This window comes from Pocillopora verrucosa, chromosome 6, assembly GCF_036669915.1.
Source record: "Pocillopora verrucosa isolate sample1 chromosome 6, ASM3666991v2, whole genome shotgun sequence".
NCBI classification, from domain to species: Eukaryota; Metazoa; Cnidaria; class Anthozoa; order Scleractinia; family Pocilloporidae; genus Pocillopora; species Pocillopora verrucosa.
Genome location: NC_089317.1, coordinates 7,970,411 through 7,997,880, shown reverse-complemented (window position 1 = coordinate 7,997,880; position 27,470 = coordinate 7,970,411). Strand labels below are relative to the sequence as shown.

The following is a 27,470-nucleotide window of genomic DNA, read 5'->3' as shown; positions in this document are numbered from 1 at the left end:
AGATGATGGGACGGTGAGGGGGAGGGGTAGAATCAATTTTTCCTCTCTCTTCCATTATGCGCTGGTATTCTTGGGAACTAATTTTTCTCTCAAAAGCACGAGAAGGATTGTTCTTGAACTAATCTCTATTTTCTACAAACGCAAGCCAATCGGTGAAATTTTTTTTACAGTCATAGATATCAGGATTAACTTATGAAAAGTGGGCAAATCAGGGTTGATTTTTGCTTTTTACTGATGCCGGTAACACAGTGTTTAAAGGTATTTACTTAAATTCTGCTAAATTCTGACCTAAAAGCCTCCACGTGCATCGAAAACTTCACACATTATTCAACTGCACCTGATAAAAAAGTGCAGATTGAGTTTAGTTGTTGTAATCTACCCAGCGAACGCCTACTATTCTGATCAAATGAATAAAGTAGGTAGGTTTCGACAGAAACTGTGGTGCTGTGTCGGTGGGAGAGTATAGCAGGTAATTTAGTGTTAACAACTGAGTTCAAAACGTAAATTGGCCACCGTAAAGGGTAAAAAAAGTTGACGTTTCGACCTGTTACCTGCTTTTCTGATAAAAATTTATTTGGAGAAAAAGGCTTTAGGAAATATGTGTTTAATCTGTCGTGAAAAAATATGTATATATATATATATATATATACAACAGAAAAATCCTCGAGACAAGCAAGACACGCTCCACGGAAAACAACTGTAACTGCAGGAAAAAAAACGACTGTCCTCTAAAAATCAACTGCCTCACTTCAAGCAGCATCTACAACGCCAACGTAACAACAGAAAATGACACAACCGGAAAGAATTACATTGGACTAACTGAAGGAACTTTTAAACAACGTTACACGCAACACAAACTTTCTTTTCGGAACAGAAACTATTCAAACAGCACGGAGCTATCAAAGCATATCTGGACGCTCAAAGAGAGCAACACCAATTTCACAATAAACTGGAGTATTTTAGCGACCGCCCCGGCCTACAGCAACAAAAGCAAGCGGTGCCACTTGTGCCTCACAGAAAAACTTTATTTAGTTAGAGCTAAGAAGCCGTCTTTATTAAACAAAAGAACAGAACTCATTTCTAAATGCCGCCTCGAGAATAAGTTTTACTTAGCAAATTTCACAAGCCGCCAACAATAGCTCTATAGAATCTTTATTTCACACGTAGATCAGATCATTACACTAGTAAATTAATTAGCTACTTATCTAAATTGTATATAAGGAGGTAGGTTCTTCATTGAATAAAGTTCTGTCTGACGAGCGCTTAGGCGCGAAACTCAGAGTAACAGAGACTCGATGCGTCCTCTTTGATTCTTTCACTTATATATACTCAGCTCTGCTACCACGGCATTGAGCACTTTATGCCAAGGTAGACTCTACCCCCACATTTATATATATATATATATATATATATATATATTCTAATTACGACTCTCTAAACTTTCCTCCAACCCTTTAAGCAATGTTGAAACCAACTGCAGCGGCTTGGATTTTAATCAAGATTGCTAACGGAGAAAGGCGTAATCTTGCCTACATGGTTACAAATATGATCATTTTCAGCTGTTATGTCGTTGGTGTCCTGAAAATTTTTTCGAGGATTGAAGCTACCAGATCCTTCGAATGAACCTTCACCGGAATGTCAGTGAAATGATAAAGTACAGCACTTTTCATCTCTTTTCTTTCTCTTTTGGTTAAATATATGCATGAACTAGCACTTGGTAATTCCTGGTCAGAAAAAAAACTCTTGCAACCCTCTGGTTTGAACATACAACAACTCGTATATATATGAATGGGTCAAAGATAACACTCGTTTAATCATTTTAAACGAAGTTTAATCTTTAGCGGGGCTGTGCCTTGGAACAGAAATAAATCAAACAGTCCAACTACTTAAGTGAGTTTGAAATGAAATTGAGAAAACTTATTTTTAGAACTGAGGTCGTCTAGTTTTTTAGTACAATATTAATAGACACGGTATCCTTGTAAAGCAGGTTTGACTTTGACAACAGTTTTTTTGTTTTTTTTTTCCAGCAAGTGTAGGGAGTTTGATTAAATCCTTAAAAATAATTTTGAGCTTCAACACCGTGTTAACATGAAATTTTGCTGCCACTACCATTTCAAAGATAAGTACTATTTACGATATTAATTATAGGTAATGATTTTTAGCGTCGGTTAGAAAACTAACGTAAGTTACTAATGAGGGAAAAGTTAATGTCAACTTTAATGATGTGTAGTACTAAATTACTTTCAGATAGTGACATTATACTTTTTTATAATAACCAACTCTACCTGTCAGAATGACTGACTTTAGCAGCAAATTATCTGTCCCCTGTGGTAAGGGTGAGCTGATTCATCATCTCATAGGATAGAGTAAGAAAAAATGAAATCGAGAGATTCTCGCGGGTTGGTAGCATTGAGATATTTAAAGATAATCGGCGAAGTAAGAGAACCCCCTTTCACATAGAAAGTCATACAGCTCACCCACCATTCTTAACTCGTATCGCATAGCGACAAGATCCAGTATGGTAGTGCTCTCGGGGTAGTTCATTTCGCTTGGTCCCGCCCTTCGATACGGCATCCCCAAATATGTCCCTAAAGAAAAGAAAACAAACATTCACCTTCGTTGTACGTCACGAATTATGACTTGTTTCTAACTGAACGCCCACTAGACCATCAAGTTTTATGAGTGACTTACTTTATGAACTGTTAGCAGGGATATACTCATGGATCAATTGTAATGAAAAAAGAATAACATGTCTGTAGTATGGTTTCATTTCTAGTATGGGTCTATGTGATGCACTGAACATGTGGAGTAGGGGTGAAAGTAGAGACGCTATTCCAGACTCGCTAGTGATAACATAAGTTTTTCTGCTGCTTCAATATTTCTAATTTGCACGAGAAGACCAAGCTTTGTCATTTTTTTTTTTTGGTCATATATAGCTTTTTGCGTGTTTTCAAAACGCCTCGTGGCTATTGTTTTCCTGGTGAACAGAAACAAAGAAGCGATACAAAGTATGAGACTAAAAACATGTGCAAACGAGTCTATTACATGACATGGGGTGACTCCACATGTTTACTGGTTTAATAAAAGTGATTACAAAGGGAATATGTCTCTCGGCCGCTTGCTATTAGGTCGCAAATGGAATTTCCAGGCGGAAGCAGCCACATCTTAATGAAATGGCTCCTCGTGAACGTCGATGGCCGGGAATATGAAACAGACCACTGTACAAATGCATTTATATATAGGCGTTCGTATTGGGCAACTATTTCACAAAACTTTACTTACGTCCCAAAAGTTTTGAATTTTTTTCTTTTATATATTTGGGGATGTCCACAATGAGCAAGTTATCAGTTAACCAAGGACCTGAATGAAAAGAATAATTGTCTTAGGAATAAATACTGACTCAATGGCTTCTCACACAAACGAAGAATCGTAATAAAGGCTCGACCACACGAGTCAAATGATTCGAAACTATGATTTATGGAATTCATGACGACCCCCGCCTCCTCCCCTCAATTATCATTGCTGATTCTTTCATCACGTGTGTTGCTTGTCGCTCGCGTTTTTTCGCTGTGTTGACATGAAATTTTGAACATTGTTGTTTATCGCGACGAACTCTATCTTTTCAGCTGTTGTTGAGCGAAACGTAATAAATTCATTTCACTATGGTGCGTTTGTTTCGAGATCATTAACCTTAGCAACGCCACCCAGTTAGTACTTTTTTTCTTAGGCAGTTAGGCGAGAAGACCAGTTACCCAGTTTTCCCGCAGTCATTTCGACATCTCGATTGTCTTCCACGCTCCACAACTGGTTAGCAACAGAGGCTGCTTGTTGTCTGGCTTACAGAGGAAAAGATGATGACTGTCACCGCCACGCCAGGGAAATAATTTTCCTTGTCATAAATGGTTCCCCCACCGAGTCTATTCTTAATTCAAAACTTTTAAAAGCAAGCTAGTGGGAGATTGGTTTAACGGAAAGTATTTTCTGTTTTGGTTTTTCCTGGGTCGCTTCAAAATACCACTTTTGCCTTCTGTACTTCCGTTGTATTTTATTCAAATAGTTAACGAATATTCAAATTCAAATTAAAATAGTAACAGGGATATTATTTTGCAACTGAACATGACATGAGTAATATACAACCATGTATTGCAAACTTAAAAGTGTTGCTTGTGTTATGTAAATTATTTCCTATCTGAATTTCACGGATTAAAGAGAGTTCAATGTTAAAGTCCTTCTGACTTTTTTGTTAACAAGGCATTATGGTTATAATTGCTCAAAAATCAATAGATAAGTATCGAGAAGGAGTTAAGGAAATGATATTAAACAGCAAACCTGTTGTTCCTGGTGGTGTAATCTTTCTTAAGTTATAGAAAACGTCGAATCTTCTGAAATTTTTAGCTTTTCTTGCCAAGCCACGGATAGCCCTTTTGTCCTCTCTGGTTGGATTTTTGAAAAAGCCTTGATCTAGCTTTAGAGAGTGTTCCAATTGTTTTATAACAGCTTGAGTATTGCTTGACGATGTCAAAATAGGTTCTACAGTGCAACATAAAAGATGCAGAATAATTAACCACGATACTGACGCAAACTGTCTAAAAGAAATCTGATGGTTGCTCATGAATTGTTCAAATCAGAGTTCGCTGTTTTAGGTGTTTTATAATCAGTAGACTTATTTCAATAAAAAGCCGACTGACTCTAAGGGGCCAGATGTAAGTTCAAGTAAATCAACTGCCAGAGGAGGAATGAATGAAATTTAACAGGGTCTTTTATGCTATGCCAATACAGTGAGCTTTCAAGTTCTGAAAAAGTGCAAGTTTCAGCCAGACCAAATACGAAATAAGTATTTGGTTGTAATCACGTTCATCCACTGGCCAATTCAGATTGACAAGCTTAACTGGAGATAAAAGAAAACTTTACATTCAAAGTTGACTAATAATTATTTTTTTTTGTTGCTTTGTTTTCGTTTTTTGACAAAAATACTGTCATACTGAAAATATTGTTTTAAATATACGTGTTTGTTTAGATACAAACGCAAATAAATATACAGCGATACTAAATATAAGATATCATTCATAAAGAGTGTCCTCAATCGCAAGTGCTTTGTAATGTCGAAAAAAAGGGAAAGTTATTTACAGTAGAATCTTTATATTAGTTGTCCAGGTACCGCCCTTCTTTTGTACACAAGTACACCCTGTTTAAGTTGAAAAAAAAAAAAAATTGGAAAATTTCAACACTTAGTGATCATGTGATAAAATGCTTATTGACTAAGCTTTGCCGGGCTGGACGGGAAAATATTTGGCTCTCGATCAGGTCCTCCTAATAAATCGATAAATAAATAACATTGCATAGTATAACCTATAGCCACTCTGTCATAATAAAATACCATCCCTAAATTAACTGATGGTGACTGTTTCAGAGTCCACCATTTAATTTTTATGAGACTGACCTGCATTCAACCACAGTTTTTCCATCTTTTTAAAGATTCTTAAAGCGATTCTGATCCTTTTAAATTCTTCCGCTACACCATGTAATGCACGTCCTAGAAAGAAATTGAGTATGCAATATTTTTTAGTCTAAAAATTTATACCAAACAGAATGGATTCCAATTCGTAAAACAGTCTTACTCCACCCTACATCACAGATCTATTGTCATTAGCTGCTAATTATGCTCTTCTATTTGTCCTTTGTTCGTCCCGAGTCAACTGCTCTACACTTGGGGATCGTTCCTCACTCATGCTGCTCCTGTCCTATAGAACTTACCACCATTACCGATTACAACTTGTAAAAGCCTCGCGGTTTTTAAGAACTAACTATAAAACGTTTCTTTTCAAGAAAGCTTTTATTTCAATATTTTGTAGTACCAGAAACATATAACGTGGGTTTTTCATGTGTGAATCTGGTAGTATTTAGTGTAAAGCGCTTTTGAATATATTTACAGTATTTGCGCTACATAATTTTTTTTTATTATGTTGTTGCTATTACGCAAACAAAGGCTATTTTAAACACATTACATCGCAGAAAGATGATGAATCAATTTCTCATCTGGTAACTGATCTTAAAAGCAAGCAATCGATTATCACTCACAGCCACACATGGCCATCCGGCTAAATATGACAGAAAGAAGAGGCGCTAAATTTCCTTTTCACAAGAATATCAAACCAGTATTAAACTCTCATCTGGATACCCCTTTGTTCGAATAATAGTTTTTTTAAAGAAAATTTGTATCTTCTGTGATAGTATCAGTTTTAAAAGTCAATCAACTTATGATTTAATTAAAAGTACGATTAATTCGTTGAAAATAATTAATAGATCATATAACCTTCGGATGGGTGTGCATCTCTGTATGCTTCCTGAAAGCTGCTCCAGTTCTCAACGGCATCTTTGATTAAACCTTCAACCTGGTCGAGCTTTTCAAGTCTGTCTCCTGAGGATTCATGAACAGAATGAGAATGAAGAAAAGATCTGAACTCGGTAAAGAAATCGAGAAAGAAATGCAAGAAATCTAAGTTTCCAACCACTTCATGGCCTAACTCAACGCAGAGTCTCAGTGGAGGATCTCAGCCTTGGAATGCAAATATCTGAGACTCGATTCCTCATGGTGTAGTACACTTCTTTCTTTGTCCTCGTAACAAAGCGAAAAACAATTTCTCTATTATTGTTGTTGTTAAAGACATTCCTAAATTCACGGACCTGGCTTAATACAACAGCATTTATCTTGTCACGTTGATAAAGACAAGACAAGACCCCGGCTATCTTGTAATTCTGAGGGAGTGGTATCACCTAGGTATATGGTGGTTCACTGAGGAACTCAGGGTCTCTAAACCCATGCTGAATTAATGAAAGAATATTGCTAATGTGAAAGGCAGTGTTACGCTAATACGTTACTGGCTATAATGAGCTTTCATGCTTGATCGAGAGGGTGCTAAGAGCCTTGCTTTCCTTCAGACTTGGTTTGGTGTTAGTAGGGAAGAGGTGACATCATAGATTACGATACTGCGACACTTTCTGTCACAGGCATCTTTTTTGACTTTGTCCTTCGTGTTCGGGTGAGTGTTGGAGGATGTACTTTCACACCTGGGCTACCTTTTTTCGAGACATTCTTTACACCCAACTACTATCAAAGTAAAAGGCCAGTTATGCAAGGATACTGGCGTTTCCCCAAGTAACCAACATGACTATGAACACGAAAGCAAGCTTTCTAAGACTGGGATATCTGACATCAACATTTATGGCTACATTACAATTGACTCGCGAAGCCGTAAGGGGAAAGACATTCAATGATGGGAACTCGGCGAGAGTCGAGCTATAGTTCTCAGCAACTCATACCTATTCTATCAAGAATTATCATTCGGTGGAGACTAGCTATCATTTTCACCTTTGTCAAATCCACATTCAGAAGTAGCACTACTCCAGGTCCCTACTCCGCTATCACTCGGTAGTGTGATTTCGCTGAAGGTCTCCTGAAGATTTTCCAAATATTCTTCTACACGCACTTTTCTGTCAAATGGTAAGAATTTCCCCTCTGGAAAAGGATCTTTTGTATTGGCTGTGGTCATGTTTCGTTCTTTCAGAAGGTCTGAATCAGAACTTGCTCGATCTTTTAATCCTCTTTTTTCCTCAAGTTTCATCTCTAAAATTTATAGTCAAATATGCTGTATATATAAAGCTGAATGAGGCGGTGCGCTCTACATCATTTGCAAAAGAGAAATGAGACATTGAGCATCCTTCCTTATTTGGATAATCATCAAGCTCTCGGAAATAAATGATATGCTAGTAAGCAATAACCCACAAGGTAGGTGAAACTCAAGAGCGGATGTTACCAATGGTCAAACATTTGGTGGCAACAACTGAAAAATTAATTTCGCCCATATTTCAAATTTTAGTGGGTCTCAATGGGAAATAAGTGACAGGATACTTGGTTTGGCTGAATATCGTTTTATTTTCGGAAAAGTCGATAATAACTGAATTCCGTCAAAATGCCACTTTTTGAAGCTCAGAATTTCAGGCGAATCTCGGAGCGTCGCGTCACAAATTAAAAAACCTGAAGCGATTTAAAGTATCAAATCTGAAAAAACAGCATCAAAATATATGTTGTCAGCAATTTGAGCAACTCTTGACCATTTATTTACACAATCGAATTAAATTTGTCCGACCAACTTTTAACTACATAAAAAATAGGTCAAAAGTAACCATTATCTAACTATTTGGTACACAAAATAAATAGCTGAAAATCTAGCTTTTGGAAGGTGTAGTTCTTTTAGATTTCCAAAGGATTTTTAGGGAAATAATTCAGCGCGTATAAACGTATCATGATTTAATGAATCATGGTATTTTTTCAAGTATTGTTTCAGGTGGATAAAGCGATAGATCTTCAAAGGGCATAGCCATCACTGCAATGACAGAATATTTCTTTATTTAAAAGAGGCTGTATAAGGGTCAAAATCACAACTGGAAAACCAAAAATTTCACTGAAATTTTTGCACCATCCAGCGTTCCACAAATTTATATTTAAACTACTTCTCCAGTGGCTACCACGCCTTGTGAAGTCACTCGTGCCGGTAGTTAAACAACGACTCAGGTAGCACGTTCTTACATTCACATTATCTTTTCCGGGTGGTGGTCCAAAACAACTTACGTTCGGTTATGAAATATTTCTGTGCATCACGAAACTCAAGAAACGCAAAGAAAAATCATTGCACCAACTGATACAGCAGGATCGAGTGTGGGTCGGTATATCTCACATCAGGGACTTAGCGTAAAATACATGTCTTCTGAGTGTGAATTGTGCTGATATTGTATATTTGAAACAGCGGCTTTTAAAAGAATAATCCCTGCTTGTTAGATATTTAATATTCTTGCCCAAGAAGCTAGCCGAATAAGCAGTGATCTATCCCCCTCAGGTATAGTCGGGTCTAAAGCCATCAATGAATTTGGCAATATATCATAAAGCGTAGATGATGCGTGATGACGGATTTGACACGCCTGTTGTTTGGTCTGACCAGAATTTCACACTCACTTCTAAAATACTAAAAATCCAGATTTTACCAGAAAAAACAAAGTAAACAAACCCATGTACGATTTGGTACTTTTATCCGTCCAGGCTTCATTTAATTTGTAACGCGACGCTCCGAGATTCGCCTGCAATTTTGTGCTTCAAATGCGGCATTTTGAGTAGAATTTAGTTATTGTCAATTTTCTCGAAAATAAAACAATATTCAGCCAAACGAAGTATGCAATGGTTTGTTTCTCTCTACGGCCTACCTAACTGGAGAATATGAGCCGAATTGAATTTTTGGCTGTTGCCACCATATTTTGAACATGCTCGATTTTTGGCCACATTCGCTACTAAGTTTTCTGGAAATTACATTTTTTAACCCATCTCAAATTTGCTTTTCGAATGAGTTTTAGAAACAGCAACATCGACCCATTTGAAGTCAGCGCTTTTTATCTCACAGGGCTGTTTTCGCGGAAGAGTTACGGATGTCATTCGATAATCAATTGGAGAACCTGTTGTCACGTGAAGAGAAAGAAATTTTGATCGATTATGAGCAACTACTCTTTCCCAGCTCAATCTGTTGTTCGACCAAACAAACACAAAAAGTGATGTTGCGACTCACAGGTATTCTTTAAACCCACGCGACAGATCAGGCTGAAAAAAAGGAAATATACCAGGTCTACAGTTTCAATTTCTGCACTATGGATCTTTTTGCAAACCCAAATATCTGGACTTAGAACAATTTATGTTAGCGGCAAGGAAGAGCGTAAGCGAACAAAGAGCGCTTATCAAATAATTTAGAAGTATTGAGATCGAGTCCCCTCCGGAAAGAACAAAGGAATTCCAGCTATGTAGATAATTATAATCAACTCGTACACAATAATGATAACACGTAGTGCATGATGTCTTGGAAAAGAGACGAAAAAACTAAATGAAAACATAATTTTTCTGAAAACTCACCTGGTAACTTTCCTCAACCCCGCTTGGCTAGAGATTTAAGCGTATATTTGTCCTTTGTCAACACGAAAATTTGTCTCTTTATTCGCGCCACAATTGGATGCTATTTAATCAAATAGTGTTATCTCATGAAAGAGATAAGATTAAAGGTAAGATTAAATCAGGAAACATCAGCTGGAAAATAAAACTGGAGGCTTATATATGAGCTGGTGCATTTTCAGTCTCGTGAAGTAATAAGTCGCATACGAGGAAAAATATTAGATGGATTGTAACGCAACAACTTTAATTTTCAAATCACATCTTCTAGATTCCGTGATTCGTCTCATTGATAGCCATAACAAGAGACGTTTCTAATTCATCTCGCAGAAGGGGTTATGCATAATGGCGGGACTATTAAAGGTGTAATTACCTTCTGTTCCTGATATCATCAAATCCAACATAGCATTTCTGTATTCATCTTCGTCGATGTGCACAGTCAACGTCACTTCACCACCTGCCAGCTGCTTTATTTTCTCAGTAACAAGAAACTCTTGTAAATTTGTCTGTAGTGTTTCGTCTCGATAACTTTGCCAAAGTGCGTCAAGAGCGGAAATGTTTTCTGCTTGAATCGTAAATCGGATCGATCCTTCACTAATTGCACGCAAGCAATTTCCAAATGGAAGAACAGCTTCTTTGAAAGCATTGACAAATGCTTCCATACTGGGACTCCTGCGAAGGACCATCCATGTAGTTACGACCACAGCACCACCAGTAACATTGCGGAAAGTACAGTGAGGTGTGACAACTTGTAAAAAATGTAGAAATCATAGGGTTACGTTAGCCGCTTGTGGAGTCGACCGAAAAAGAGGGCCTAGCCAAAGAAACAAACGTTTGGGGAGAGTCGGCTGGAGAGAGTACTCCTTCACAGGCTCCTCGCATATTTTTCTTTACTACTTCTTTGCTTATCTCCAGCAACTGAGAGCCTAGCAAAGACTAGATTTGAGTGGATTGCTGTTTTCGAAAGTTACATGTTACTGAGACAGACGACAAGGAAGCTTATGAATAAAGAGAAGTGGATTGACTATAGACACAAACTATTCTTTTTCGATCACAGCAAAAAAAAAATGTAAAAGATTTTTCAAGGAAAGCACTTTAACGAATATTGTCCAGACTAATCAATTTCCATGTTTATTTCAGTAGTAGATAGCAAGAAAATGTCTTTTTCTTTGTTGGTTCTTATCATTGCTTTCTGGTAAGGATGATAATATTAGTTTTGAGTTTGCCATAACCACGCAAAGACTCTAGTAGTGTGAGCCTGTTAAAACCACTGTGTCCGCGGGTTTAACTGTTTCAGATTTTAGGTTCCACATAATTTGGCTTTGCTTCTCAGCAAGATTAATTAACACTGTCTTACCTCCTATTAATCTTTCTCCTATGTTTATACCACCAAAAATAACAGAAGCGGCCTGAGCTTGAATGTGAAATAAAACAATCTTTGTATTAATAACTATACAGGGAGAGAAATATTGAACATCGATCTGTTTAAATACTTCACTTCGCAGACTTTTCATGTTCCTGACATAGAATTACGGTTTGCAGGGCCATTTGATTACTGGTATATTAACCTTTTAGACCCATAGGGTAACTAGCATCTAATTTCCAAATAAGGCGTGACCACTGACTCAATCATTTCGCCCATGAATTAAGAAAATAATCGTAAGAAGAAGCTCTTGATTATTAACTAAATTCCTCTTGTCAGTGCCATAGCAAATGTATGAAGAACAGAATGGAGAATATGTAAGCTGATGTTAGGTGTTAATGGTTAAGTGATCAGAAGTGGGGTAAAATCTCACTCCTTGCATCTCTTGGAGCTGAAAGCTACAAAAAGGTCTTTTTAGACTCAATTCTTTTGCGATAACTTTTCAAGAGCTGTTTGTAAATCTCACGTTTTGTTTTTGGGTATATGACCAGGTTATCAAGGTGTTTTGAAAGTAGAAACGTCCATAGATGAGCTTTTAGCGTAAATAAAGACAAATTTCAAGCACTTGTTGATTCGTTGGAGTCTCAACCCGCGGTAACTAGCAAATTGCACAAAGGATGTAAACACCACGTACTAAGTGGAGAAAACTTCTCCTTTAACTCTTGCCAGCGACTCGCCGTTTTTGAAAATAACATAGAGGAGGCCCTGGAACGAAATTAGTGTTTTCGCCCGCCATATTGTCTCAACATGTCTTACCAGCACTCTATCGATGCCTTCAAAAGGGTGCACATGAAAAGGTGTACCCCCATCAATAACATTACAATGAACTACATGGATATATTTTGCACGTTTTTCACTCTGTGAGCCTAAAACTAAGCTAAAACCTTGTAGGAATATCGAGTTGAGAAGCAATACCTAGGCAATTGGTAGAGCGACCATGTGAGGTCGAGGGTTTCAATTTTCCATACAGGTAAGTGAAAACGACTATCCATTTGTGTTAGCAACATAGTCCGAAATCAAATCTTCGCAAGCTTAGTTTCTGATTTCACAGTTCTTAGTCGATTGAAAAGACACTAAATTTAAGTCTGAAAACTTCACTAACTCAAAAACCAAGAATTCCACTCGCCATGTTCGATTTCAAATCAAAGTTTGGCCGAGAAAATTTGATGAAATGTTTAGAAAAAAAGAAAGAATTTCGGTTAGAAATTGTTCCGTACCTCTCGCTCTTCGTATGTTGTCCTCCCTCTCTCTCCTTTCCCGCTCGGCATCTTCTTCCTGCTTTCTCTTCTTCTCAAACTCCTCTAGTAGTCTGCACAAATCTGGTTTCCCCACCTCGTTTGCTAGGGTTTTCAGGAGAGTGAGGTCCTCTATGCCAAAACTGTTCTGTTGTTCTAGCATTGTGAACAATGCATTGACATCGACGATATCTTCTTCGCTTTCACGAGCTATCAGATTTTTTCCTCTGCAGATTGAAATGAGTCGTTGCAGTTCATTGGACTCGTCGAGTGTGTGACTTATCTTCTCCAGTAACTGTTTGTAGTCCTTTCTCTTTATTTCAAATCGCTCTATTCTGCGAAGAAGATCCCACTTTCCTATCTCCTTTAGTAGTTCCTTCATTACATTAAGACGATCAATTCCAAGAATACTATTCTCCTCCAGCATAGTAAGTAACGAATCCATGTCAGTGATACCTCCTTCCGAGCCATCAGAAAGGTAAGCTCTAAGGATAAATATCAACTTTCTTCGTTGAGTTTGCCAATCGATTTCCTCGCTAAACTGATACAGAAGAACTCGGTATTCGACAAAAGACATAGCTGTAAGCAGGGTGGAATGAGACTACTTTAGAGAAAATCAGTGATCATCAAGATAAAGTCGCGTCTTGCTCGTCATCATAACTGATCGACTTCTCTTGTTGCTTTCATGGTTATGCATAGTGGTTACGCTAATTAATTCGATATTTACATAGTCCTTGATGAGTTTAACCACAATCGGGCGTCTAGAGGTCAATCTGTAAAGGAAGGTATTCGACCACAAACAGAGCTGTTGGTAGGATGGAAAGAAATTACTTTGGTGAAAAGCAACGATCGGTGAGGATCAAGTTGCGCTTCACTCCTCACAATACCAGCCAGTTTTCTTATTACTTTTAAGGTGGTCTAATTAATGTGCCTTTAACACTTTTATTTTTTTGCATTTTGTGGTTGATAGTTGTATATAAATTTAGAAATAATCGACCTTGGCGCCCAACGAGTTCTCCTTGACTATTTTTTTGCTCATTGAAAGTAACATTTGGCGGCCAAAAAGGTCTCCATTAAGCGCGCGGCCATGTTACATCGTTGTGACGTAGAAAAGTGTGAAGGAACGTCGGCAACTATGGTAGAGAGAGAGATGAAATGTAGAAGATGGGACGAACGTATTGCGTGGCCGGAGCGCCGTAAGATGTTAGCTACAACAATAATACACATATAGCGGCTATTTCTATACACTTCTTTCCAAAGGATGTAGCTGTATGGCCAAATGGACGCCTTTCGATCTTCGACACCGAGGAGATTTTACTCCTCAATGTCGTCGGCCTTACGCTCCGTACCAGCTTCGAAGACGGCTGTTATGAACGCATAGCACTAAAAAAATTAGGGGAAGATAACTAGTGAGTTCAGCTAAAAAGAATGCTGATTAAGGAGCCTTTTCCCACGCCGTGATCGATTGTACAACATTCTTTTCGGCTGAAATGTCGCAAGCGAAGCTCCTTATTGTTGTTTATTTCACGCGCATGAGATGTACTCATACCCTTTGTCTTTCCACATGACTGCAGTTGCACTTTTCTCATCGTATGAAAATCCTATCAGTTGTAGTTTCCTTCGTAGTTTGTGACCAGAAATACATAATTTGTATTAAAGTTCGAGCCCCATCCTGACCTGACAAATATCCTGTTGCTTGAACTAGCATAAACACGAGCTTGAAGGGACCGGCCGTGTATTCTCTTAACCTAAGTCAATGTGATGACAGCATTTCAACGAGATAAATAAAGAAACACAAATTTTATTCAAATAAATGATAGAGAATCCAAGTGCTGTGTGAAAGTTATTGCGTTACCGAAATCGCAACGGACTGGACTCTAATCTACGGCCATTAGGCTCACGTGTTTTTACATGTAACACTTTTTTTTGGTAATCGTAATGCATTGTTTACTAAGGTGTTTTTAAGGGCCTTTTTCCAATCAAAGTACTTTTGATTTCGCTGCCCTTCATCTGGCTTTTTTCGTTAGAAAGGGATTCGTTTCCGATACACTTTAATTTTGCAGTTGCAGCTTCAAATTACCTCAATATTGTTTTCAATGAAATCCTGAAAATCCATGCTTTGTTGACTGATTGCCCCATTGATCCACCGGTCCAAAAGTCGATGCACACGAAATAATCATTTACGATACTGATGTCAGTTATTTGCCATTGAGCGAAATGGGTCGTATGGCAATGCTGCACTTAAACTAAAGAGGTCTCTCTCTGATAAAATCCATATTTGATATTAACTTGTATCAGATAACTATAAACTCATCGTTTTCCGTTTGAACGGCGCCTCGACGACGATAGCCTCTGGCTTTGCAGTCTCTGAGGAAAAGAGCAACTTTCAGTGAAACTGCCCGATGACTTCTCGGCGAAAAACCATCTTGCCTCGTGATACAGCCGATTCTTTCGTCAAAAGTTATCATGTGGTTTACTAAGGGAATTACTTTACAGCAACGAAACTCTAGAGCACTGACCATGGGAAAACCTTCGCCGCACTTTGTGGGAAGGATAAAATAGCAATATGTAATATGCTTCTGCTTTAATTTATCGTAAGGGGTTTCTTTTTATGTAACAAATATCCATCTTTTTATTTCCTCCTTAACCTGCCTGCAAATAATTAAATTCTATGTTTTAGTTCAAGTGTTGCAGAGTTCTCTATCCAGATTGAATGCAGGAGAGATCATCAGTAAACTAGAGTTAATTTCATATGCTTCTCCTGAATCTTTAATTTTATTGCCCTGGTTTTTTTTCACAAAGCCTCTTTTATATTTCTGTGTGCCAGCTAATGATTAAAATCTCAGTGAATACTTATGACATATTTTATTAGTCTTTTTTAATTCCTCTTTAACTTTTGGCATTTGCTATTTTAAAAATTGAAAAATGGCATTCCCTTTTCATCCTTGTAAAGAAATATTGCACATTTCTTAAACTAAGATCTAAATCATGAAGTCAACTTAATTTTAATGAGTTTGAAACTTCATTCTATATAAGAACACTTTACTGGAGTGAGAAATTCTGTCTAGGGTAACTAATGGGACTTAAAGGGTTAAAATGGGAGATTTCATTATGTTGTAATGATTAAAATATTCTGATGCTTTCAAATGTAACAAAAAATTGTGATGAGAATCTGATAGTGAAACACTTCCAATGGAAAAAAAACCCTGTTGTTTGTAGTGAATATGTCTTTAACGTTTACATTTTCATGGGAAATACTTTTCTTTGAAAGAGGGGATACAGAACCTTTCAAAGCTGCCAGAAATAAGCTGTTTGCAAGATGTTTATTAGGCACTAATGCACTTAGCCTAATCATATATTCAAGCAATACTCTACATATATAAAACTAATTGCATGATGTCTGTAGCCCTTTACACCCTAACATCAGTATACATATTCTCCATACTGTTCTCTATACATTTCCTTATGTGCTGGCAAGGAGAATTTGTTTAATAATCAAGAGGTTCTTCAGTTGACTATCATTTCCATCATTCTCATGACCTCAATGATTGATTCAGGGGTGACATTGAAAGAAGAAAGTAGATGCTAGTCACACACAGGGATTACAGTGTTCATGACTGTACACATTTTATATGCTCCTTGCATTTGTTGACAACAGTAGTTATGGCTGTTAGGAAAGCTAACAAACAAATGAACAGAAGACAGTGAAATGAGGGAAGCTGTACACTTCACCATACAATAGAAAAAACTTCACAGAATACTTGAAAAGGGAAACTTGAATTGTGATAGCTAAGTTCCTTCTAATGCGCTTCATGTTTTTGATCAAATAAAATTTAATCAGTTGTAAGGTTTGTCTGCAATGGTTTAAATTACCAGTGATTGTGGACTTAATTTTTCTCAGATGTCAGCTGGTGAAAGATAAATGCTAAAAATAGATTTCCTAAGGAAAAGTACACATCATTGAAAAAATCACACTGAAGTGGTGCCCTGATTGATTTGTGATATTTAAAATGACAGAAGCAGGATAAACACATTAAGCTTTTTCCTATTCACCGGTAAGTTAATTAGATTTTGGATTCTACTTTCAAACTGGGTGGGATTACATTTATTCATATCATGCGTCAGAGTGGTTTGTTTACATGGAAAGGTAATTGTTATTATAGCTTCACAGATGTTTTTGTTGCTGTCATAATTAACATTCACAACAAAGTTGCATTTAACTTTCTTCCTTTCTCTATACCATTTACTATTTCTGGAGCACAATTAAAGGACACAGGTTTTTAAAAGAGTTATAACTTTTGATTTAAGAAATTATTTGAGTATGTGATAAACATTTTATGTTTTCACACTTAACAGAATGATCAATAGCCTCAAAAAAGGAGTGAACTCCACTGCAACAATTACATGACTAATTTGGAAACTCGAGCACTATGGCAAATACACCTTAGGTTGCAGTTCTGATGATTACAGTTTGCTGAGGTAATTGAAATGTCATTTCCCATGCAGGAATCTTCCACATGACCTGTACAGTCATTTGCTATGAGATAAGCTTGAACATTTGGAGAAGTTATGGTGGTAATTGACCCTTTTTTTGCTAGGATGCGAAGGGTCTGATGATTGTAATGTAAATCTTTTAGTTTTCAAACTGCCAACTTTATATTTATTGTAATTGCTCACCATATTTGAATATTTCTCTATACCTAATAAGCCCCCAAAAGTTGAAGCAGATTAGTCAATAACTTGACTTCTTTTGGTTGGAATTGTGTGATGATATAATTTTGCTGTGTAGTTACCACATTGTAACATGGGATATACATTATTATTTTGATTGCATTAAATACTCTTGCTCAAGCTTTCATTTATGGTGTTTCTTCCCAATGGTCATACCCAAACTTGACATTGATATAAGGAATTGGCCACAAGATATGTGAGTTTTAAAGGGTGGGAATCTGGAAAAGGCAAGAGCTTCCTTTAATTAGGATTGGAATAAATGAGGGCCCTCCAATTTTAATTCATGTTTTTACTTTGACCTGCCTCCTCCCCTGTAATGTTTAGGGCATATAGATGAAGACAACATTTTGCGTATTTTGACGCATGAACGTCAAATTAATTGGTGTCCACATAATGCACAAAGCAAGAATATAAATGCCTTAGCTTTATGGGTTAAAAAATTAAAATGAGAGAGTTGTGCAGACCTTATCTTACTTTTTATCCTCCTCTGGATGTTTATTCAAATAACATAGTCACTATCAGTCTCAATCACTCTCACTTTCCACTGAGCTTGTGGAAAGATGATAACCTCAGTATTTCTTTAAATAAAGAAAGGAAAGCCTGCCCTCTTACCACAGAGAGTTCTTTTGTGCATGATCAGTACAAATAGGACCAGATGAATGAAGAGAAACTTGAGACTTATTTGTTCTCCTTTTGAGGTGTGCATCAGAATTTCAAAGCCATTGCAGGCTTGAACTATAGGTTTATAGGATATCTGTATGTGCGTGTGTTTTCAACATATAAAACTGGGATAATGACTACTTCCAATGACTTTACCATACAGGTACTGGCAGGCGTTGTTAAGAAAGTTTGCCTAGCTTTTTCATTAGTAGACATTTCTTTTCTAAGAATTTTGTGTATCCGGCCTATGCTGAAATTTACTTTTCAACCAAATTTTATTTTCTTTTGAATATTATTAGATCTCCTAGTATCAGTTCATATTCACGTAATTAAAATAATTACATGAAATGTAGTAGATGTATGGCACATTAGTTTTTCCTCTGATCCTCCTAACATTTTATTATGGGTATGGATTGGTATTGCTCTAAAAGTATAGTCAAATTAAAGTTTTGTGCACAGACTATGCATCAAATTTATGAAAAAAAAATGTTGTATCCTTCTTAACACTAGTTTATCAGAATAAGAATGAATTACTAGGCACAAGTATGGCTTTCACGATGATAGTTTTCCGGGTTGAAAAAAGTCACTCCTACTAAAATTCTCAGTTCCTTTTGCCCCGACAGCCCAACTTCGTCAAAACATTGCCAACAGGAGTGATTAGCAAATTAATGATACTGACAAGAGAGCCTATTCCCACATACACCTTCCTAAATCCTGTTAGCTTGTTACATGGGGTATATGTGACAAATTTTCCATTTCCCTGGCTAATTATTTTGTAATAGTGTTGACAAGTTGTGAAAAATGGTTGGGTCGAAACATAATACAAAGAGTTGCCAGTAGATGGTCAAATGAAAATCTTTCTACCTATCAATAAAATTTATTGTTGCGTTTCATGTTAACATGATGCAACAACTCCACCTTCCAGTAAATTCAATTATTTGCAAACACGAGGAAACACCATCTAAAACTTTTCAACCCATTTGATATAGCCAATAACAACATCAACTCAACTTTTAAACTAAAGAGAAAACGTGATTTACGTTTGGAATTTATTTCTGTGACGTGACCTAATTTAAATCCAGGTATTATCTCAAGTTCTCTTAAAGACACCCACATTACATGCAGTTACAGCAGAGGTTACCGAATTAAATAACCAAAAAAAAAAAAAATTAAAAAAAGACGCCGTGTATTTCCTGTCAGAGGACAATCATTAAACAATATTCAAAAGAGAAAAAGTCTTAAAAAATTACAGGTTCAAACACGAGTTGAAAATTGAATCGAAAGTGGTATCCTCATGCTTATGTCTATTGTCTTTACGACATTTATTCGTGGTGGCGAAAAAATTATAGATCTGTAAAATTAGCGGCGAAACGTACTTGTCAGTGCGGAATTAAGAAACAATGGCCTCACAAGTTATTGTTTGTTCTTATGTTTCGTTTTATCATACTCCACCAGCGAGTTTAAAAAGCTAACTGCGATTGCCATTTGCGTCCGACTTTCTGTCAAAGGCTAGTACAATGTATGTATATGTATATATTTTTTTTCCGGAGCTGAAGCATTACGAATTTTGAGAACACACCTATTTATAGCGAGATTTTGCCTTTCAAAGATTCATCCGAGAATAATTCAAGAGCTCGTTGACAAATTTCTGTCCATGTAAACATATATGTATACGGCTTCAGAAAGCTCCAGAAAGAGCTCCTGTCTCTAAAACTTTCGTTACAGCCGTTAATGCCAGCTGATGCATCAAAATATTTAACCTCGCCGCAAAAGTGGAAAAACTATAAGTGCTAGTGTTTCCATGTTGGCATTGTTTAGTTCGATAGGCGTATTTTTATTCCTGTCTGGACTCAGGACAATGGCTTTCTCGCTAGGAACGTTCCATTTTTGAGTACATCATTTACGAATGAAAACTTTCAAACTCAAAAGGATGGTGGTTCATGATCATGTTGACCGATGTTTAAAAAGCGAAACAGTTTCTGTAAGAGTAAAGATTACTCTTCCCTCGGCAGGTAGTTGGAGTTTTCAGAAAATCGCTCTTCGAATTTTGTGCATTTTCCTGTGCATAGGGACAGGCCTTCTCATTCTCAAACTCCCTTCTTATTGGTGCAAATTGAAGATAAATCTCTAATCTTCCAAAACCTGTGTGTATAAGTTGAACTTTGGCCATCGGAAACTCAGGAAAGCGGGCGCTAGGTCCGGCAGGCTAGTTGTGGCCCATTTTTCTTTAATTTTGAGCGAGATGTCGACATATTCAACCTGGTGATATATACAACTATAGCAGAGCCAACTTAACGTTGAGGTAAAAAAAAATTAACCAGCATCATTGAAACACCGGATCTGCCTTGTTTATTTTATAAGAGTTGAGGAAAAAAAAATTGCTCTTTCGCTCATAAGAATTCCAACTAGGAAACCAACCAATTGCATTGAAGTGAAAAGAAAACGTTGTTTAAGTTGTTTAAAACATGTTTAAGTTGCAACTTAATAAGAGGTTCTCAATGAGGTTAACTGTTAGCCGTAAAAAGGCCAAAAAAATTAAGTCACTAGGCGTAAAAATTGACAAATTAAAAAAAAGTTAACCGTAAAAAATATGTCTGGTGGAAACAGCGGAAAGGTGTTAACCGTCAGCCGTAAATTGGTCAAAATTTTTAACCGTTAGCCGTAAACTGAAAGCCATCACCCCATTGAGACCCTCTAATGAGCGCGTTCATTCTAAAACCTGCATAGATGAAGGTTTTTCTCAACATATACCCACTCATGTGAGCAAGGAGAGTTACGATTGGATGATAAACCATTTTGAAAGCATAATTTGACGACAGACTTTTTGCTGACGTGTGGCCCTCGTATAAGGTGATGGAACAATGGGGAAAGGGGTGGAATCCAATTTTTTTTCCCTCTCGCTTCCCCTTATGTGCTGGCATTCGTGGAGACTAATTTCTCTCTCAAACGCATGAGAAGAATTGTTTTAGAATTAATCTTTATTTCCTACAAATGCGAATTAATCGCTATTTATTTTAGTCATTGATATAAGCATTAACATATGAAGAGTGAGCAAATCAGGGTTGATACTTTTGCTTTTTGCCGATACCGGAAACACAATGTTTAAATGCATTTATTAAAATTCTACTAAATTCTGACTTAAAAGCCTCAATGCACGTCGAAAACCTCACACAGTATGATTATCCAACCGCGCCTGATAAAAAGTGCAAATGAAGTTAAGTTATCGTTATCTACCAACCAAACACCTACTATTCTGATCAAAATTTTTTTGGAGATAAAGGCTTTATGAAATATGTGTGTATATACATATTCTAATTACGACTTTCTGAACTTTCCTCCAACCCTTAACAATGCTGAAACCACCTGCAGCTGTTATGAATGAATTCAGCATGAAATTTTTTAATTAAGATTGCAAAGGAGGGCGTAATCTTGCCTACATGGTCTCAAAATATGTTAATTTTCAGCCGTTTTGTTGTTGATGTCTTGAAAATTTTGTCGAAAATTGAAGCTACCAGATGCTTCAAATGATTATTCACCGGAATGTCAGTGTAATGATAAAGCAAATCAGTTTTCTCAATGCCAACTTTAATTATGTGCAGTACTAAATAACCTTCCGATACTAACATGACTTTTTATAGTAACCAACCCTACCTAACTGACCAAGTCGGAAAAATTATAGGAATAGTTGATCTTGTCAAACCAGCATAAATGACTTCAGCAGCAAGTCATCTGTTCCCTGTGGTAAGGGTGAGCTGATGTATCATCTCATAGGATAGAGTGAGAAAACATGAGATCGAAAGATCCTCTTGGGCTGGTAGCGTTAAGATATTTAAAGTTTATCGGCAAGGTGAGGCTGCCCATATTCACATAGACAGTCGTACAGTTCACCCACTGTTTTTATGTCGTGTTGCATGACGAGAAAATGCATTAAGGAAGTCCTCTCTAGGTATTTCATGTCGCTTTGTCTCAAATCCAGTTCCTTTATTCGATCCCACATCTTGTAATATGCCACTAAATTAAAGAAAACAAACATTTACCTTTATTGTGCGTCATGGAATATGACTTGTTTATTATCTAACGCCCGCTAGACCATCAACTTATATGAGTGACCCACTTTATGAACTGCTATCAGGGATATACCGATGGACCATTGTAATGAAAAGCGAATAACATATTTGAAATATGGTTTTATTTCTAGTATGCGTCTATGTGATGCACTCAACATATGGAGTTGGATAGATGTAAAAGTAAAGACACCATTCCAGACTCACTAGTGATAACAGAAATTGTTCTGCTGTTTCAATATCTCTTATTTAAACGAGAAGACCAAGCTTAAAAGTTTTTTTTGATGATATTTAGTTTTCTGTGTATTCCCAAAAAGCCTCGTGAAAATTGTTTTCCTAAGGAACAGAAACAAAAAAGCGATACAAAGCATGAAACTGAACGCATGTGCAAAGGGGTCCATTACACGATACGGGGTGACTCCACAAGTTTACCGGTTCAATAAAAGTGATTGTTTCTCGGCCGGTTGCAATTAGGTCACAAATGGAATTTCACAGCCGGAAGCACCCACATCTTAATTTACTGGGTGACCTTAATCCAAATTGGATTCGAAAACGTTGTAGTCACCGTGAACGTCAATGGCCTGGAACATGCAACAGGCCACTGAACAAATTAAATGTATTACCTGCAGGCGCTGCTATTGGACGACTATTTCACAAAACACTACTCACTTTCCAAAGATAATGAAACATAATGTTTTCTGTCTTTCGGAATCTCCTTGATGGACAAGCTATCAGGTAACTGAGGACCTGAAATAAAGGAAGAATCGTCTTTGGAAAAAATTCTGACTTTATCTCAATGGCTTCACACACAGACTTAGAATGGTAATAAAGGCTCGACCCCACGAGTCATATGATTTCAAACTGCGATTTATGGAATTTATGAGGACCGCTCCCCCCTCCATTATCATTGCTGATTTTTTCATCACGTGAATTGGCTCGCGTTTTTTCCTTGCGTTTATAAGAACTTCGTTCTTTTTCGAGACTTACTTTCTCTTTTCAGCTGTTGTTGAGCGAAACGGAATATTGTTTCGAGATCATTAACCTCAGCAACGCGACCCAGTTGGTACTTTTTTTCTTAGCTGGTTGGGCGAGGAGACCAATAGCCCAGTTTTCTCGCAGTCATTTTTTTTTGTTAACATCAATTGTCTTTCACGCTCTACAACTGGTTGAAACAGAAGCTGCTTATTGTCTAGGGAACAGAGGAATAGATGATGACTGTCATGTCCACGCCAAGGAGAGAATTTTATTTTCCTTAAATGATTCCCCCGCCGAGTCTATTCTTAATTAAAAACTTTAAAAAGTTTGTTAGTGCGAAATTAGTTTAACGAAAAGTATTATCTGTTTTGGTTTTTCCTGGGTTACTTCAAAATACCACTTTTGCTTTCCGTTTTTCCGTTGTATTTTATTCAAATAGTTTACAAACCTGTGGAGCGTAATCTAACGTTGTAACTAAATATATACGTATAATCAAATAGTAAGAGGAGCATTATTTTGCAACTGAACATGACACGAGTCATATCCAAACGTGTCTTGCAAACTGGAAAATGTTTCTTATTTGAATTTCACAAATTGAAGAGAGTTCGATGTTAAAGGCCTTCGACTATTTTGTTAACAAGGCATCACGGTTATTACTGGTCAAAAATCAATCGATAAGTATTGAAAAGGATTTAAGGAAATGACATTAAACAACAAACCTGTTGTTCCTCTTGGTGTGATCTCTCTTAAGTGCTTAAACACGTCCAATCTTTTTAAATTTTTAGCTTTTCTTGCCAAGCCACGGATGCTTGTTTTGTTCTCAGAGGTTGGGTTTCTGAAATAATCTTCACCAGAGGGTAGAGATTTTTCCAATAATTGTATGATCGCTTGAGCACTGCTTGACGATGTCAGTATAGATTCTAATATGCAACGAAAAAGAAGGGAAAAACAGTATTTACGATTACAGAATGATTGACCAAGATAATGACATCAAACTGTCTACGAGAAATCTGATGGTTGCTCATGAATTGTTCAAATCAGGGTTTGCTGTTTCAGGTGTTTTAAAATCAATAGACTTATTCCGATAAAAGGAAGACTAATTCCAAGAGGCCAAATGTTTTTAGAGGCCAAATGCCAGATTAAGCAAATCAAATTTGGTCATAATCACGTTCATCCGCTGGCTAATTTCGACTGAGAGTCTCAATTGGAGAAAAAAAACTTCACACTCAAAGTTGGCTGATAATTTTTGTTGTTCTTGTTTTCTTTTTCGGTTTTTTGACCAAAATACTGTCATTTGAAAATATTATTCTAAATCTGTGTGTTTTTTTCAGATTAAATGAACATACAGCTATAAGCAATATAAGATATCATTAATTCATAAAGAGTGTCCTCTTTTGTAAGTTCTTTGGCCATGCTATGAATTTTAGCAGGTTTATACTAACTCATTCTCATCCACATTCCGTACGCGTTAGTGAGCAGTTTTAGGTTAAGATGGCTGGATATTGGACGATTTTTTCCTTTTTTTTGTGCGTTTTATGGACCGCAGCCAATTTGAGTTCCTTAAGAACGTGGCTAATATGCATTCATGGACCTTTAGCTTAACCTTTTAGCTGGAGAATATAACGCATATAGAATGTAGAGACCTCTAAGTAAGAATAAACATGCATAGGGTTACGACAATACTGATGAAAAACAAATTATGAATAAGGGCGCTCCGACTGTTTGGCCAATAAAGGATTTATATATTATATAGCAAAAAGATCTCGCCAACTTCGATGAGAATGAAGAATGACTTATTTATTTTCGAACGCTGGGAAATTACCTGAAAAATTAAAAAAAACATGCTGATCTGATAGGTTTACAATGTTGATGGGTGAACGTCTAAAACGTCGATTGAAATTAATTAAAAAGCTGCTCAAGCTCCCAATTTTTTTCCTGTCCACTTCTCCTCGCGCTTCTCAATGAATATTGAGTTTCTTTTTCTGACTCCTCGAACAAAAACGAAATATGTCTACTGTAGAATCTTTCAAGAGATATTAGTTTTCCAGTAAACGTCCCTCTTTTGTACATAAGTACGTCCTTTTAGGTTGAAACAAAAGTTTATTTAAAATTTTCGACACTTAATGGTCATATGATAAAATGCTTATTGACTAAGTTTGGTCGGGTTGGACGGAAAAATATTTGGCTCTCGGTCAGTGCCGCCCAATTAATCGATAAGTTCATAATATTACATAGTATAACCCATAGCCGCTCTGTCATAATAAGGTACCATCTCCATATTTCGAATTCCTAATGGTGACTATTCCAGAGTCAACCATTTTTTTTTTACGAGACTGACCTACATTCATCCACTCTTTTTCCATCTCTCTCAAGGTTCCTAAAGTGACTCTGATCGTTTTCAATTCTTCCTCAATGCCACTGAATACACATACACGTCCTAGGAAGAAATTGAGAATGCAATATTTCTTAGTCTAAAACTCATACCAAACAGAATGGTCTCCAATTCGTTATAATCGATAATGGTAGTGAGTTCCATATAGAACCTGTAAAAGCCTCACCTTCCCTAAGAACTAACTTTAAACGATTCTTTTCAGGAAAGCTTTTACTTCAGTATTTTGCAGTACCAGAAACATATAACATGTTACTGTTATTACACGAACAAACACACTTCGTCACAGGAAGATGATGATTCAATTTCTTATCTCGCACCCAATATTAAAAGCCAGCAATCGATTATCACTGCCACACATGGCCATGAGGCAAAATATGACAGAAAGAAGAGGCGCTAAATTTCCATTGCACCAGAAAATCAAGCCAGTATTAAACCCTCATCTGGATAGCCCTTTGTTCGTGTGTTACATTTTTTAAAGAAAATTTGTATCACCAGTGACATATCAGCTTTGGAAGTCAATCAACTTATCAACTAATTAAAATTATGATTAATTCGTTGAAAACAATTAATGGATCATATGACCTTCGCATGGGTATGCATCTTTGAATGCTTTCTGAATGCTGTTCCAATCCTCAGTAGCATCTTTGATTAAACCTTCAACCTGGTCGAGCTTTTCAAGTCTGTCTCCTGGGGATTTATGAACAGAATGAGAAAGATGATAAGTTTTGAATCTAAGTTTCTTACCACTCCATGGCCTAACTCAACGCAGAGTCTCAGTGGTGGATCTAAGCCTCGAAATGCAAATATGCAAAATGCAAAACGAAAAAAAATTTCCTCTATTATTTTTGTTGTTATACACATTCCTTAATTGATAGACCTGGGTTAATAAAAAAGCATTTATCTTGTCACGTTGATAAAGACGAGGCCCCGGTATGATTTCGCTGAAAGTCTCCCGAAGATTTTCTTCTACGCGCACTTATCTGTCAAATGGTAAAAAATTCCTCTCTAGAAAGGATCTTTTGTATTCGCTGTGGTCATGTTTCGTTCTTTCAGAGGGTCTGAATTAGAACTTGCTCGATATTTTAATCTTCTTTTTTTTTTTTTTTTTTCTCTCAAGTTTCATCTTTAAAATATGTAGTCAAAAATGCAATATAATGGTGAATGAAGCTGTGCGTTCTACTTCATTTTAAAAAGATAATTGAGACATTGAGCATTGTTCCTTGCTTTAACAATCATCAAGCTCTCGGAAATAAATCATATTCTAGTGAGAAATAACCCGCAAGGTAAGTGAAACTTAAGTTATCTGGAAATTACAATTTTGAGCACTACTCAAAGTTGCTTTTCGAATGAGTTTTAGAAACAGTAATATCAACCCGTTTCAAGTCAACGCATTTTATACTACAGGCCTTTTTTCGCGGAGGAGTTGCGGATGTCATTCGGATAATCAATTCGAGAACCTATTGCTACGTGAAGAGGAAGAACAACCCGTTGCACATTTTAGTCGTCTATGAGCAAGTTCTCTTTCCCAGCTCATCTGTCGGTCGACCAAATAAACACAATAAATGATATTGCGATTGACAGGTATTCTTTAAACCCACGCAAGAGATCAGGCCAATAAAGGGGAAATATACCTCTACAAATATAGAAAAATACAGTCTACAATTTTAATTCCTGCAGCATGGATCTTTCCGCAAACCCAAATATCTGGACTTAAAATAATTTATGCTAGCGATAAAATAATTTAGAAGTATTGAGATCGATTCTCCTCCAGAAAAAACAGAGGAATTACAGCTCATGTAGATACAATCAACCTGTACACAATAATGAGGACTCGTGGTGCGTGCTGTCTGGAAGAAGAGACGGAAGAACTAAATGAAATCCAATTTCTCTTAAAACTCACTTGGTAACTTCCCCTAACCCCACTTAGCTAGAGATTTAACCGTATATTTGTCCTTTGTCAAAACACAAATCAGTCTCTTCATTCGCGCCAAAATTCAATGTAATTTCA

At 36.8% G+C, this 27,470-nt stretch overlaps 2 protein-coding genes across 2 annotated transcripts in view; both read right to left on the bottom strand.

Moving 5' to 3' along the window:
• Positions 1–1,391: 1,391 nt before the first annotated feature.
• Positions 1,392–13,217, bottom strand: LOC131799012 (uncharacterized). Its single transcript, XM_066168796.1, has 9 exons — positions 12,623–13,217; positions 11,340–11,396; positions 10,356–10,730; positions 7,370–7,624; positions 6,314–6,418; positions 5,441–5,533; positions 4,330–4,530; positions 3,283–3,360; positions 1,392–2,588 (listed from the first exon to the last, which is right to left on the bottom strand). The coding sequence occupies exons 1-9, from the start codon at positions 13,215–13,217 to the stop codon at positions 2,419–2,421; spliced, it is 1,929 nt and encodes a 642-aa protein (XP_066024893.1). The 3' UTR covers positions 1,392–2,418.
• A 7,790-nt stretch (positions 13,218–21,007) lies between these two features.
• The window catches only part of LOC131774112 (uncharacterized), a 10,799-nt gene continuing 4,336 nt past the window's right edge, over positions 21,008–27,470 (bottom strand). Inside the window, exons 4-8 of the mRNA XM_066169233.1 lie at positions 26,045–26,149; positions 25,409–25,507; positions 23,790–23,990; positions 22,765–22,842; positions 21,008–22,042 (exon numbers count right to left, since the gene is read on the bottom strand). Of these exons, the coding sequence (XP_066025330.1) occupies positions 21,861–22,042; positions 22,765–22,842; positions 23,790–23,990; positions 25,409–25,507; positions 26,045–26,149 (665 nt within the window). The 3' untranslated portion in view covers positions 21,008–21,860. The remainder of the gene's footprint in view (positions 22,043–22,764; positions 22,843–23,789; positions 23,991–25,408; positions 25,508–26,044; positions 26,150–27,470) is intronic.